Source organism: Chanodichthys erythropterus, chromosome 24 (assembly GCF_024489055.1).
Source record: "Chanodichthys erythropterus isolate Z2021 chromosome 24, ASM2448905v1, whole genome shotgun sequence".
NCBI lineage: Eukaryota > Metazoa > Chordata > Actinopteri > Cypriniformes > Xenocyprididae > Chanodichthys > Chanodichthys erythropterus.
In genome coordinates, this window is record NC_090244.1 from 27202105 (window position 1) to 27218973 (window position 16869).

Genomic DNA, 16869 nt, shown 5'->3' on the forward strand with positions numbered 1-16869 from the left:
CTCTGCTCCTGCCAGGTGCTCTTTGAGGAGGGCCCCCAGGCACACAGTCCTTGCGGTTTGGGTCCCGCTTCTGCCGAGAGTGGTGGCTTAGATCGTAGGGATCGCAGATTGACCTAGAGGAGGGGTTGGAGATGGGCTCTGCCTTTTCTCAGCCCTCACCCACTAGATCTTCTCTCAGGGGTCAGAAGCATGCTCAGCGGTTTCTTCCGCCCCCAAGTGAAGGCCCAGTGCTGCAGTTATCCATTTCCACCACCTCACTCCCCAGCTTATGAGGCCTGCCCAGTCCATTTTCCATCAATGTCTTCAACACCCATGTTTTGAATTACTCATCGATTATGGGGTTGAAGGAACATGGATATCGGGTGATGCCTACGGTAGAAGAGACACTTGCGAGCAATCTCTCCCCTGAGTCGGCATCATCCCTAAAGGCCCCAACAACTTTGCAGAACAACTTTGGCCTTGGTGGGTAAAGCGTATATGGAAGCAGGCTGATGCATGTCTGCATACTATGTCAATCTTGCAGATATACCAACTGACCTGAGATTTGGATGACGGTGAGGGCTGGGCCCAGACGCTATTAAAAAAACTGCACCAGCCCACAGATTTTGTCTCTGTGGATATTTGGTTAAATCTATCTGGGATGAAAGAGAAAGATAAATGGCTCAGCTTTCCTCTCCTGGACTGTTCTGAAACTCAGTCATCTCAGTAAATGAGAGGTTTCAGGAGGCAAAGAAGCAAGCTGCGGCATCTCAGAGGTATCTCCCTCGCTGAGTTCAGGCCTCAGGGGCTGTTGGGCATAAGCAGTACCAGCTGTCTATGAGCTCCTCGTATAGGGCACAGCAGAAACAGAGAGTGTCGCCTCCTAAGCCCCCTGCAAATAGAACAGGGGTCAGGGTGGGACTCTCAGCTGAAGCCTTTAAGGGGTAGGGCAGATCTGCTGATGTCATTATTTCCAAAAAGGCTTCGGTTAAGTGATCCTGATGTTAGTGGTGACAGGCCTCTGAGGGCAGGTCCCTCCGGAGGGATGTGGCTTACACATCATCATACATCACCCGCTTTTCCTCTGTGCTCTCAGGGGACCAACCCCACCACCTCTGGTTCTTTGGGGTGCAGTAGTTTCCAGCGAGTTCAGGTCTCAGTGTCCACCCGAAGACATTGTGGCACTGGAACACTCGCCCCCGAGGGCTTTAGAGAAGCCAGTTCGGTTGTTCCCTACTGGTCACCCACTTCAGGGCACCAAGCTGACTACTCAAAATACACCAGAGACCAGTCTAGAGAGGTATCCTTTAGTAGACCATCTGGCAGTGTGGAAACTTCTCGTTTCAGCGATTCTGGCAGACTACAGTATTCGGTTCAGTTCTCATCTGAGCTCGGGAGCAAGGGATTTTCTCTGAGGGGCAACTCGTTTTGCATGAACAAGGTTCTGCACAAGTGCCTTCGTACATTGGTGATGTGGAAGAAGCCTTGGTTCTTGTCCCAGGGTCCCCTGTTGGGGGTGCCTTGTCACTGCAAGGCACTTATGACAGATGCTTCCCTCAAGAAACTACCCACTGCCCACTCTGGTTCTCCCTCATGCATCCAGCTCCACTAGGGTTGCCATGGTGCAGACATCTGTACACCTTTCCGCCTGTCCCCCGATCGTTCTGCTCCCTGAAGTTCTAGAGAGGTTCTGCTGGGACGGTGTCCATCTAATGTTAGTAGCCATGTCTAACCTCTACAGTTCTCAGTGGGAGATTCCCATCAGGAGGGACCTTCTGTTTCAGGCAGGGGGCACATCCCTGCCCGAAATTGTGGAAACTGTGGGTCTGGCCATTGTTCTGTAAGGTCTGTTGACAGCTCCCTTTAAACCCACTGAAACTGTTGCAGAGAAATTTCTAACTTTGAAAACTGTTTTTTCTGCAGGCTATTATGTCTCTAAAGAGAGTAGGAGACTTTTAGGCCCTGTTGGTTGCCCCTTCATGTTTGGAGTTCGCACCTTGCAAAGTGAAAGCTTTTCTACTTGGGATGTGCCAAAAGCCGAATACTATGTTCAGGAAGGAAATGATACATTCTACAGAGTCTCTGAAGGGATATTGTGATGAAAAAAAAAAAAAAAAATAAATATATATATAAATCTATATATATATATATATATATATATTTTTTTTTTTTTTTTTTTTTTTTTTTTTTTTCAATGCTTTTGCGTTCTCTTTCATTTATATAGTAGGGTAATTATATTGTATACATTTTGCAGGTATCAGGGAGCCACTTTGGCTGACTTGCTTTGGCCAATCAAAAGCTGACATTGTTTGGTCCGGGTGCACTTTATAGCTTCCTGGTCATAACATCACAGGCTGATGTCCCACCATGCCATTGGACTGATTACACACGTGATATAAGAAGCAATCACACAGCGTCTTGTTCCTTTTTCAGGAAACCATGGTTACAGTCATAACTTGAGATGTTTTTCACAGGTGTTTACCCATATTTTGAACTACACATTGTGTTGTGTTTTTGGGTTAGGGTTAGGGAATATTCACAAAGCTGAATATTTTGCACAGATTTTTTTCTTTCAGTGAGAGAGTAAAAGATGACAGAATTTGCATGATTACTATTCATTGAATGTGTAAACACTCCAATGTTTTCTATAACCAACACACAATAACATCACAAAAGTGGAAACAGTATGACAATCAGTAATATAACACATGCCTGACATTTCTGTATGATTGTCATAACATGAAACAGTGTCTTTCTGAAGAGCTGTAAAAACACATCAGAAATGAGCTATATTGGTATGTTAAGGGTTTCTCTGTTGGCTGTTTGTGTTGTCTCTTGCTGAGTGTGTATTAATGAGGTTTTTCCTTCATCAATGACACTCAGGGTCGCGCCACTGACGGCAAAGTTCACAGCCCTGTTTACAGCTCAGGTGAGAGATGCTCAGGGAAGAGGTGTCACCTCCACGATAATTAAAAAATGCAAGCATTCACTGAGGGGGCTGTCCTTCAACTGCCTGCATGCTATTCTGGGAGAAGACTGTTTGTATACTTTGCAAGGAAATGGTTTGAGTTGGAGTCGCGAGTCGCCAAAATACGTACCAATGCATAGATATAAAATGGCAGTAAAACGGCAAGCGCTTTTAATCGTTTTCATACACAGTTACGATTACGAAGTCAGGTTATGGATTAATAAAGACCTGTTTTCACGTCTCTTTGCACAATATTATGTTATGACTTCAAAACGCTTTTTTACCAAAGTGTACGATTTGTAAACAAATATATTTTGGACTTTGCATCGCTTAACCAGCTCCATATGCTTCGTTTTCCTCACATAACAAGCTTGCTCGGTAGATCACCTGATACAGAGATACAGAGAAAGCCTTGGGTACGAATCACGTGAACGGCGAGTCACAGTAAAAGAGCTCAAAGAGAGATCTAATCAAGCTAAAACGGCATGATTACAGCTGTTTTTCATGTCACATTTGCTTTTGTTAACACTATCGGGTAGGTTTAGGTGTAGTGTTGGTGGTACATTACTTTTAAACACAAAGGAGCGCAAATTTCAAATCAGATGCTTCGTATAAAGACCCACATTCAAAAAACGTACTATATTTACATTTGTCAAAAAAAATTAACAAGCATTTAGTGCCACTCAGTGGACATTTCACATTGAAACTGCAGTGATGTGTAGCCTACATATTGGTACGTATTTTGCAACTTGCGAAAACGTTCCCGCAGGTACATTTTTCTAATGAGACTGGGTTGAGAAATTGACATACCATAACTGAAGATGCTGTGATGCTCCGAGTGTCTTCCTCAGGTCCTTCATCACTCTGTACAACACATGAAAACACAGTTAACTCAGAACAACTATATTACTGTACCTAGCAATCAATGTAATATTTTAAAGGGGCCAGAAAATGAAAAACATGATTTTATTTTTTTATTTGCTTGAAGTATTATAGATGTATTGTGTGCCAAAGAGTAACATCTATGTAGAGAATCTATTAAAATTAAACTGTTAGAAATTACTCATTCTGCAATATTCATGATTATGATATCAAAACCATGAGCTCATTAACATATGACCATCCACATTCACATTTTAAAGGTGCAGTTGGAAAGACTGATTGTAAAGTTCAGGCTGGAAAATTGTAATGAAACATAATTCAATCATAATACAAGTATTGTGACTGTGTTTGGTAGACGAACCTTGAATAATATTATAAGTGGAGTTCAGGTAAGAAAATGGCAAAGATAATTTCATGCTTGTACAACCTATATGATGCCACTCAAGTGCTCATCTTTCTGTGTCTCATTATGTGCTGCCTCCTGATGTTATGATAGACATTCAGACCCTACAGGAAATGTGAGTTAAATGGCAGATGAGCAGTCACAGGAGGATAGTGGAACAAGGGATTTTACCCTCTCAAACACACATATAAGTTCCTTTATTCAGTATTCAATATTATTGTTCAATATCACTATGACAGAGTCAAACATTTATGATTGTTAGTAAAATAATACTATGTACAATATGTAATATACTATATAATATGTACATACTCAATATTAGAGACTTGAACAAAAACCATAGTACTAATTTGGGTCACACTTTATATTAAAGGGTTAGTTAACCCCCAAAAAAATAATGTCATTTATTACTCACCCTCATGCCGTTCCACACCCGTAAACCTTAGTTCATCTTCAGAACACATATTAAGATATTTTTGTTGAAATCTGATGATTAAGTGAGGCCTCCATATTCAGCAATGACATTTCCTCTCTCGAGATCCATAAAGGTACTAAAAACATATTTAAATCAGTTCATGTGAGTACAGTGGTTCAATATTAATATTATAAAGCAATGAGAATATTTTTGGCGCGCAAAAAAAACAAAATAATGACTTATTTAGTGATGACCGATTTCAAAAAACTGCTTCAGGAAGATTTGGAGCGTTTTAAATCAGTGTGTCGAATCATGATTTGGATCGCGTGTCAAACCGCCAAACTGCTGAAATCACGTGACTTTGACACTCGGAACAGCTGATTCCACACGCTGATTCATAACGCTCCGAAGCTTCATGAAGCAGTGTTTTGAAATTTGCCATCACTATATAAGTCATTATTTATTTATTTTTTGGCGCACCAAAAATATTCTTGTCGCTTTATAATATTAATATTGAACCACTGTACTCGCATGAACTGATTTAAATATGTTTTTAGTACCTTTATGGATCTTGAGAGAGGAAATGTCATTGCTCCCTATGCAGGCCTCACAGAGCCATCGTATTTCAACAAAAATATCTCAATTTGCATTCTGAAGATTAAAGAAGGTCTTACGGATGTGAAACGGCATGAGGGTGAGCAATAAATGACAGAATTTTCATTTTTTATGTGAACTAACCCTTTAAGTCTGTAACTTCTATTTTCTAACATTTAAATTAATCATTTGACACAATGCACTTTGTTTTTAAATTGTACTTATATTAAAAAATACCTGCATATAATTAACTTCTGTAATTACATCTTTAAAACTATCCATACCACTAAACCTGTCCCTAACCTTACCCATATCCCGCCTCAACAGCAGCACGTTTTGCAATACAACATTAGCACAATAAGTGCTTTGTTCCAATTTTTTTTGTTTGTTTGTTTATAAGTGCATAATAGTTAAAGAGACACCTAATAGAAAGTGCCACTTTTTTATTTCTACATTTCACATGCATCCATACCTCCATTTCCAGTAGGATGTAAAAGAATTAGATCAGAATAATAATAATAATAATAATAATCTGAATAAATAATGTGCATCTACCCATGAACAAAATGGCCATATTTTAGCACAAAGTCTTTCTGTCTTTTTCCACACAAACAACCAGTCTATCTCTCTTTCTCCTGTCAAACAGCAGTGAAATGTGGGGCTCTGACAGCTAGAAAGGCCTGCAGTTTCACACTGCTGTACTGTCAGGCAGGAGAGTCCTCACTGAATTTAAAACAGACTCCACTTCATTTGAAAAAAAAAATGTAAAAGTGAAAGCTATGACTCTTTCAATATTCATATTTTTTTCTTTCTTTTTTTTTTTTTTCTTCTTTTAAATGTTTATCTTAATTCAGTTTGTATGAGGTCTGCACTTTTAAACAGGATAGTTCTGTCATGACAACTCGTGTTTGGCATGGTAATGGATATGACAATGTTGATGTTTGGACTTGGTGGAATAGATCTGCTACACTGCTGCTGCAGTTATTGCTGCTGTTGTTGTTTAGTGCTGCTGCTGCTGCTGCAGCAGAACAAGTACAGGACCTGCTACTGCCAATACATACACGACACACTGCTGTGAGCAAGCAAGACATCTATATATATATAGCCTACACAATATACCCGTAGTCGATCTATACAGGTGGAGTTAGGGAAGGTGGAGGGTTTCTGAAAGTACGCTGCACCTCCTACAGCAAATGCTGACCAGTATTTAAAGGTTGATCAGTGAGCTCATTAGGTACTGATACAGCAGGAATCAATCAGCTGTGCCCTATAGAAAACAATGTGACTGCAAGCAGACTGAGTTTCCTTTATCAGCCTGCGCCATCTACAGTTTCATACCATAACTTTGTATTTCTTACTCTAAATTCTAAATTGGATGAGCTGAACCCATTGTCATGAGAAAACATAGCTATTTCACGAATATGCAAGTTCACACAAATTTATGTAACGTGATTCATATGAAAGTGTACAATTTGTATGAAGTACAAGTAATTAAGTATGAAGCTTCATTCCTGTTACAGGTAGCTGTGTAGGAACACTCACGACTAGGCAATTCAATGGAACATACAGGAATACAGGATACACACACTAACAACGTAAGATAACAGACAACACAAGTGAGCAAGGTGACTGTTAATAAAGGGAATCCAGTTGAGTGATAATCATGATGAGTGACTTCAGGTGCGGGTGATGATGATGACGTGCAGGTGCAGGACAGAAGGGATGCTTGGAAACGTAGTGCTGGAACTTGTGACTGTGACAGTACTTCCCCCCTCCGGCAAGGCGCGTCCTCGCACCAAAGAGGAATATCCAAAGGGGAGGGCCGGAGGGGGTTGAAGGAGGAGGGCGGTGAAGCTGGAGGATGAGCCGGATGGAGGCCCAGTCCCCAACCAGGATGATGGACATCGGCGGCGACACTGAAGGGAGGAGCCATGGTGGTGAGCCACGGCGGCGATGGGAGAGGAACCCACGGCGTAGACGGAAGGCAGATGGAGCCACAGCGACGACCATCCAAGGAAGATGCAGGGATCCTGAGGGCTGAGGTGTAGCTGGAGCAACCGAGGGCAGCGGCGGAGCCTGAGGGAGGGCGGAGCTAGCTGGAGCAGTAGGGGTGGAGGGCTGGAGAGCAACGGACGGCCTGGAACTCCGTTGCGTTAGCGATGTGACATCCAACCCAGGTGAAGCCGACGGTCCGAGGAAGCTCCGCGAAGCCGAGGGCTCGAAGGTCTCAGCAGACGACTAGGGAGGTGGGAGCATAGGTGAAGGGCGACGGATCGAGGAGGAGAGACGAGAACAGATGCTGGAGGCGGAGACACGGGATCCTCAAGCCCCGGAGGAGATGGCTCACAGTAGTCCCGCGATGTAACCACGTCACTGAGAGGAGGTGATGGTGGTGTAGCGGGACTGATGGGTGACAGCTCGGACAGGACAGCAGACTTGGTTGGGGTCAGGGAAGAAGGCAGAGATGGAGATTCTGTAGATTCTGTAGATAATTCCAGTAAAGGATGTGGCAGAGAGAGGCTGGTAGGAATTGAAGAGTCCAATATAAAGTTTTCAAACAGCTGGGAAGTGGCATTGTTGTCGGTGGACTCACTCTCAGTGACAGGCGAGTGGGCGGGGCTTTGGTCCTGCTCGTCGTCTCCAACACCTACTCCCTCGACGCTGGACTCGAACTCAAACTTCTCCTCTGCTGGAAATACCTCAGGTACCTCAGCTCGGTCGCTCCTCCTGGCGCGGGCTCTGACGTCACGGCAGGGTCGTCATCTCCATCTGCGGTGGGTCTCAGGTTGGGAACTGGGTTCGGCAGGGTTCTGGATCGGGCCTCTTGAACTCCAAGCACATCAGTAGGGCTTCCTTCCAGTTCAAGCCGGTGGTATCTGGGAGTTTGCAGGGTCCGTGGTAGTTAGCCCCGATCTGGAATCATTTCTTCAAGTCATCATCCTCCAGCTGGCTGTTGGTGGCAAGGAGAAAAAACTGGGAAGTGAAGAAAAAAAAAATAAAAAATCATGGCTCTCCCGAGCCACATCGATGAATTTGGCCCATTCACCCATTAGGGCGGTCCGTTATTCTGTTACAAGTAGCTGTGTAGGAACACTCACGGCAAGGAATATAAGTTAAGAGCAAGACTTTACTAGGCAATTCAATGGAACATACAGGAATACAGGATACTAGTGGTTAAACAGATCGTTGTTGATCTGTGATCCGTACGGACCAAGCCCCACGGTTCGGGACGCATGTGATTTGCGGATCAATTGCAAGTTTAACTGCAAATGAGTGAAAGGTTATAATTTGAAAGTGTTTTGTCTTGCTAGTTTATGCATTAAATAGATATAAAACCATTCCAGCGCTAAAAGAGGATTTAATTCGGTATCTCACGCAGCTCTGTTATCGGTGCGCACAGACTCACATACATACAAGGCTCGTGCGCACACACAGAGAGGCGCATTTCAGATAGCTTGCGAACTCCAAATTGATTTCTCTTTCGAGTCCTCAATGCACTTGGATGGACACATGCACACATTATGCCAGTCAAAATACCCCTCTCGGCAAGTATTCTCGTAAACACATTCGGTTATGTCTTAATTGAATGAGGTGAGAATTCTATTGTGTATCTATCGGATGAGTGCGTGCATGGGGTCTTGCTCTTAAAGTGACAGCAACCTATGCCTATACCTGCTGTTGTCTGTCATGAAAATCAAACAACAAAGCACAGCTTTAACAAAGATTAATCTATATTTAATTTACACAGTTAACAGTGTCATTTTACATTTAATACATTTCTGTACACGAAAATTAATACTACAGTTAGACCTTATACTTTATTTGTAACATTATGTTGTATTTATCTATGCTTGTATTTGTTCTTTTTACAGTCTGTTTACTTGCCTTTAATAATGTATTAGTTAGGCTAGTAGTTTCTGCTGTCGTATCGGAGTAGTTAAAGTGGGCTAAGTAATAAATGCAAAGTTAAATTACCGCCCACTACCCAATTATTATTATTATTTTTTATTTATTTATTTTTGTGCTGATCCGAAAAATGATCCGATCCGTGACTTCATAACCGTGATGTGATCCGAACCAAACCGTGAGTTTTGTGATCCATTGAACCACTACAGGATACACACACTAACAACGTAAGATAATTGACTACACTAGTGAGCAAGGTGACTGTTTATAAAGGGAGTCCAGATGAGTGATAATCATGATGAGTGATTTTAGGTGTGGGTGAAAATGATGACGTGCAGGTGCAGGACAGAAGGGATGCTGGGAAACGTAGTGCTGGAACTGGTGACCGTGACAATTCCCAACCCCATCCCTATACCTGCCCCTCAGTGGGGCGAAAGCAGATCATATGAAAAATGCACAAATGAATGTATGAATTCATAACAAATCAAAATAGTTTGAAATTTTTGTATGAATGTAAGAAAATGTGTTGGATGAACCACATTCAAAGTTATTGTAAAATGTCAATAAACACACCTGTGACCATACTTACATTAATGCACCCATTAGCTACATTGCTTAGCAGCCATTAACATGAACTCTGCCTTAATGGAAAACATGAGACAGATAACAAATGATAACAATAATTTGATGATAACAAACAATGATAGTGACCCTTGTGGCATTAATGGAAATACAACATGTATTTGTTTTGTATTATGAAAGATGTTTTGCACATCTTTTTTCACATATCATGTTTTAGGCAGGCCTAAGAGTGCAGTGTCAATGTCAGCATACAAAATATAAAACTTGTCTTTTGAACTGTATATGTACATATAATACAAGGTGTCTTACCTTGTACAGTGTTTCTAGCTTACAGTATGATTAATATGTCTTCAGGCATGAACAAAAAGAAAAGTAATTCCATGATTAAAAGCCCAGAGCTAAACATGGGAATAGTACATTTTTATTCATAATCTATGAGATTTAGCGGGCCATTTACATATCTAAATGATTTACATATGGTACAGAGACCCTCTAGTCATAAATAATTTAATATCACAACATTTCCTGAAGGAGTAGCTCATCAGGGCCACATTAAACTTTAATTACTCTGTTAAAATCACAGTTATGATTCAATAACTCGCTCGGAAAACTAAATGTACCTCAACAGATTACTGAGATGGAAATAATAGCAGTGGACAAAATCAGACAGAGGAATGGGGGAGGGAGAAAGATGGGAGGATGGATAAAAGGGAAGTCACTGAAGGGATATGCATATGTGTGTGTGTGTGTGGGGGGGGGGGGGGGTGTCAGATATGCCCCACATAATGGGGACAAAAATTCCCAATAAAGATGGCAATATCTGAACTCCTTGTCCTTGTGGTCTCCATGAGGAAAACAGCTTATAAATCATGCTAAGTGGTGTTTTTTGAAAATCTAAAAATGTGACGGTTTAGGGGTAGGTTTAGGGGAAACCCTGTCCCCATAAAACATGAAAACAGAACAATTACGTAAGTATTACCAAATCCTTCAGAAAGAATTACTAATTATTTGGAACAGAATTCTGAAGTGATAAGCATGATAACTCCCTAGTAATGACTGAACTCATTGACGAGCCATGTGTGCACAGGTTTCTGCTCTTCAGCCAGTTAGAGCTTCTGGGGTTCAGAATCATCCTGGCAAAAAGCTCGCTTTCACCCAGCCTGCGAATATCCTTCCTGGGTCTGGTATTCGACTTGGCCCAGATGCGGGCCTGGCTGTCGCCGGAGTGCTTGTTGAAAATTCAGAGAATCGCTGTATCATTCAAAGCCAGTGGTCTTTGTCCCCTTAAGACATTTCAGAGGTTCCTGTTTCTTATGGCAATAGCCTCCTCAGTCCTTCCGCTTGGTCTGCTGCATATGCAAACCACTTTAGTACTGACTGAAAGCCTGTGTCCTGCCCCATGCTTAGTGATCAGGATGCTTGAGCCTCAGGGTGATCCACGGTTGTGTCAAGACTCTGGAACACTGGAGGGCAATTGTACCAAATGGGAGTAGATTTAGGGCTGGTTTCCAGGAAAGTGGTCACAACAGAGAGACCCGAAGGCTTAACCTGCCTTGCCCCCATATTGTTGATGATATTGGGACGTATCCACCATCCCGTTCAAGCCGCTAAAGTCGGCTGACTTGCGGCTGACAATTTTCTATACAGAGGAGTAATATTTAAAATTTATTGTCATCACTATGAACACTGGATACTGTGTTTTCAATTCATACTTGCAGCCGGAGGGCGCTCTGTGCACATTTAGTCCACAAATTAATCTAAAGAAGAACAGGACATTCCAGGAACTAACGGCATGTCTTCCAGAGGTCGCTAACCATGGCTTTACCATACAGATAAACACTTTTGAAGATAATAAATACACAATTGCGACAATGTATACATGTATTGCCTCAGAATTTGCATCTGAATAGTGCTGGCTCCGTGGGCATGGCCACATTAGCGGATAATGAGCTAAATCACAGGCGTCTGACATGTGTCTCTTTTCATACAGTTTACATAAAAACACAGAATTTTTTTTTCCAGATTTTAACTTACACGATTTAAAACCTGAAATTTCAACGTTTCTTTAGACATAAGTCTAATTTTTTTGTGATTAGTATTCACTAAGTTACAGTTCATTTTCTGAGAACTATCAGATTGGACTTCGTTCAGAGGAAGACAACAGATCACACATCATGTTAGTTTTTTTTATTTTGCAAAAAGCACAACATTTTGTTTTTACTCTAAGTGTACAAAAATAAAAGAAGATATTCTATAGTTTCAGTTGATATATTACTTATGTCTCTATGACAAAAAATGATGGAGCATATTAAGTCTGTTCTGCTGCAATATGAAAAAAAAAATCCTGCAAAACGCGCCGGCGTTGGAGATGGAGACCTGCAGGCACTTTCTGGTAGTGCATCCTGCCTCAAGTTTGGACTGAATGACCGTAAGGTCATCCTTAAGATGAGGCATGGTTATGTGCCTAAGGTGCTCCCACTCTGCTTAGAGCACAGGTTTACCTTGACAGCTCTCCCCAACTCAGCGGATGAGCAATTGTTACACTTGCTGTGCCCGTTTGGGGCCCTTAGAGTGTATATTGAACGCTTCAGCCACTTCTGGCTCTCAGAATAGCTTTTTGTGTGCTGTTCGGAGGTTGCGCCAAAGGGCTGCTGTTGATGAAGCAAAGACTGTCCTTTTGGATAGTGGATTCGATTGTGCTGGCCTATGCATCTCTAGGCCACCAGGGGAATGGCCTCCTCCTGTGCTTGGTCAAGCGGGGTGTCTATTAGTGATGTCTGTCTATTAGCAGAGGCCAATTGGTCATCGCCCTTTATGTTTGCCAGATTCTATAACCTGGATGTCCCCACACTACAGGTGTGGGTCCTGTCTGCTTGAGGGTTACACACCACTAAAATCTGTTTATGTACATCACACTCCCCTGGAAGGTGGTGCTTATCTATGGTGGTTTCGGCACTTTTGGTCCAAGCCTGATACATATCCGAGCGCCTTCCTTGTGGATCACCTGCCTAAATTTTTCTTTACTCCAAGTACTACTGCCAGTAATACCACTGTCCAATGCACCCACTTTGTTAAGGCCCTTGGATCGAAGCTTTCATTCCTGGGCCAGGCATGCTGGGCCTCTTCTTTGCCTTATAGGCTGGTACAGTCCTGTGCACAATGTCTACTGATACAATGTTGAGTGAATTGTTATTGAAAGGGAACTTTTTGGTTACTAACATACCCTTGGTCTATCTCTGACTATCTCAGGGAACCAAGGTTATGGTAAGCATTTGTAAACACAGTTAATACAATTTTTGTCGGTTTTACAGTATCAGCTTGAGCCAGAGTCAGGTTTTGAAAATGCGGATGATCAAGTTAAGCAAAACCAACTAAGCATGACTTGAGCAGAACGTTTCATAGTGGTAAGTGCTCTTTGTATATAGCCTGTGTTGTGCTCTCTCAGGTTCAGGAAGCTGTACTCTGTAAAATGTGCAGTGCACCTGCAAAATTTTGGGTTTTACTGCTCAGGAACAGCTTTATAAATACAACACGAATTCGGTAAATGTTGGAAGACATTTTTTTAAATTTGAATAAAATGAAAACTGAAAGACTTCCAAATCACATGAGGCAATATTTTATTCACAATATAGCATAGATAACAAAATGTTTAAACTGAGAAATTTTACACTTTTATCCACTAAATGAGCTCATTTCAAATTTGATGCCTGCTACGGGTCTCAAAAAAGTTGGCACGGGGGCAACAAATGGCTGAAAAAGCAAGAAATTTTTAAAAGATTCAGCGGGGAGAACACCTAGCAACTAATTAGGTTAATTGATATCAGGTCTATAATATGATTAGCTATAAAAGGGATGTCTTAGTGAGGCAGAGTCTCTCAGAAGTAAAGATGGGCAGAGCTATGAAAGAGTACATAAAAAGATTGTGGAATACTTTAAAACAATGTTCCTCAACGTCAAATTGCAAAGGCTTTGAAAATCTCATCATACAGTGCATAACATCATCAAAAGATTCAGAGAAACTGGAGAAATCTCTGTACGCAAGGGACAAGACCGAAGACCTTTATTGGATGCCCGTGGTCTTCGGGCCCTCAGATGACACTGCATCCCTCATCGGCATGATTGTGTCAATGATATTACTAAATGGGCCCAGAAATACTTCCAGAAACCACTGTCGGTAAACACAATCCGTCGTGCCATCTGTAGATGCCAACTAAAGCTCTATCATGCAAAAAGGAAGCCATATGTGAACATGGTCCAGAAGCCCTGTTGCGTCCTGTGGGCCAAGGCTCATTTAAATTGGACTGTTTCAAAGTGGAAAAGTATTCTATGGTCAGACAAGTCCAAATTTGACATTCTTGTTGGAAATCCTGGATGCCATGTCCTCCGGGCTAAAGAGGAGGGAGACCTTTCAGTGTGTTATCAGCGTACAGTTCAAAAGCCAGCATCTCTGATGGTATGGGGGTGCATAAGTGCATACGGTATGGGCAGCTTGCATGTTTTGGAAGGCACTGAATGCTGAAATGTATATAAAGGTTTTAGAGCAACATATGCTCCCCTCCAGATGACGTCAATTTCAGGGAAGGCCTTGTGTATTTCAGCAAGACAATGCAAATCCACATAATGCAGCTATTACAACAGCATGGCTTCTTCGTAGAAGATTCCGGGTGCTGAATTGGCTTGCCTGCAGTCCAGATCTTTTACCTGTCACGGGTCAGGGTGTGTCGCTAGTTCGTCTCTGTTGTTTGTTAGTGTCTTGTCATTTTCTACAGCTCGTGATTCGAGCAATCAGCGTTGCCTGGTAGCACTGTATGCACAATCCCAAGCTGATCTCCCTCATCTGTCACTCATTCCCCTTATCATATTTATTCCCAGCTGTGTCTACCTCTTATTGTCAGCTGAACCGCGACATCACCTATAGAGAAAAATATGTCAAAGACGACCACAAATTCTTCAGCAGCTGGAAACCTATATCAGGCAAGAATGGGACCAAATTCCAACACCAAAACTCCAGAAACTCATAACCTCGATGCAGAGATATCTTCAAATTGTTTTGAAAAGAAGAGGTGATGCTACACCATGGTAAACATGCCCCCGTCCCAATTATTTTGAGATCTGTAGCAGGTATCAAATTTGAAATGAGCTCATTTTGTGCATTATATTATAAAATTGCTCAATTTAAACATTTGTTATATTATCTATGTTCTATTTTGAATAATGTTGAATTCAAATTAGAATTAATAAAGTGTCTAAGCTGGTATAAGAAAATTCAATTTCAAAGCAAATTCAACAGATTTTAAAACATGATTACTCTGACCTAGCCAACTACCCATTTTATGATACATTATCAGTCAAGAGGTTCTACTGAAGCAGACACTGGAATAAATCATAACTATTTAGGAAATTAAATACTTCATGCTTGGAAATTCTACCCTGAACAATACCATTACCAGCATCACGTAAAAACAAAATAACATTCCCAAAGCATCTGAGAGCGATAATCAGGTCCCCAAAATGCAATGTGATTCATCTTATACTAATTAAAAAGCTTGCACAGCAACATTAACATATTAATTGAGGTTCAATCATAGGGCTGTTATGATGAGGAAATTCAAATGAGTCTTTCAAGAACAGAATAGAAATTGCGGTAACAGAGGGGTGAAGATAACACATACACACACTCACTCACTCACACACACGCCTCTTGTAAAAAACGGCCTTATCTCCAACAGAGGCTCATATGTGTGTGATCTGACATGCCACCCACTTCCATTATCAGACGGCATTTAGAAATGAAAAACCCATTTACTCCCATTTACATCCCGTCTGCCTGTGGGAGAAAGATCTCGTGCCCCACAATGTTCCCCGGCATTGTCAAAGTGAGAACGGCACGCAAGGTCAGTGGAATTACCCGAAAACCTCTCACTACGCTTGTTCAAAGTGGCGAGCAACAACGGCTTTCTGGCTAGTCTTTTATGAAGGGCCATTTTCTCATTTGGTAATGTGCTATCTCTTACATATTATGTGTATTGAAGGTGGTGTGGCAAAACACAGATGTTTTAGTTACGAGAAAATTACTTGGCTCCACCTGACACCAACAGTTTCATGGAGTCACAGGTCTAGGCCATTGATCTGGAATGAAAAAAACAAAAAAACAACAACAAAAAAAACTTCTTTCTACCAGGAGTGGCAGTGAGGTCAGGCTTTGATAAGCATGAAATCACAGGATAAAAGGAGAATATCTGTTGTTTTAGACTAGATTACTCCCACGGCAGCCATAATACTGTCTTTCAGCAGGATGTTAGTGGGGATGTCTTCGCAATACAAGACGTTTTCCTATGTTAAGCCTGCTATTGTTACAAGTTGCTGGTGGCTGTAATAATTGCACATGAAATACAATAACAAAGTCTTTACTTGGAAAATACGCAGGAGAATACAGGAATCAAACACATCGAACAAAACCACTTTTGAATCTTTTAAAGATAACGCAATGACAGATTCTATGATGTGATCTTAAAGAGACAGACAAATTGTGTGAAGCACAGTGTTTCATGCTAGACTTTACAATAAATTGTAGCCAAGACATCTAGCAATTCCAGTAGTTCAGTGTTGACAACTCACAAACATTGTATCACACCCCGAACACTTTAATCTGTATTTGCGGTCCCAAAAGCGGCAAAAGTTCACTTCAAGAATGAATAAAGTGCTGTTAATGAGTTTGCAGTTTGGATTTTGACAAACCATCGCAAAGGAAAGAAAACATCATCTATGTCATGATATTTCAGATTAAATTGTTAATGTACACAATGACAGTAATATCAATGATTTGGGACAAATATGATTGGCACAGCAGGATTTTAAACAGTGCGGTGTGTAAAAGATGTGTGCAGTGTTTTTTGAAATCCTATTATCCTACTATTATCATATTGATAATAGTATTTGGTCATAAGTCATACATTCTGTAATTTAGTAATTAATTTAGTAAATTTAGTAGTATAATTTTGTAAAAAAAATAAATAAAAATAATAATAATAATAATAATAATACAAAAATAACACTAATATACATTAAACATGCTATCCAAAGAGCTGAACTTAACTTGAACCCAGAACATTCCTTTAAGCTTGTCCTCTGACACCATAG

The 16869-nt window shown here is 41.2% G+C and overlaps 1 protein-coding gene across 1 annotated transcript in view; it reads right to left on the bottom strand.

Annotated features, from left to right (window-relative positions):
* Positions 1-16869, bottom strand: part of LOC137014593 (uncharacterized) — a 67552-nt gene that overhangs the window by 16764 nt on the left and 33919 nt on the right. Inside the window, exon 3 of the mRNA XM_067378972.1 lies at positions 3758-3811. Within this exon, the coding sequence (XP_067235073.1) occupies positions 3758-3811 (54 nt within the window). The remainder of the gene's footprint in view (positions 1-3757; positions 3812-16869) is intronic.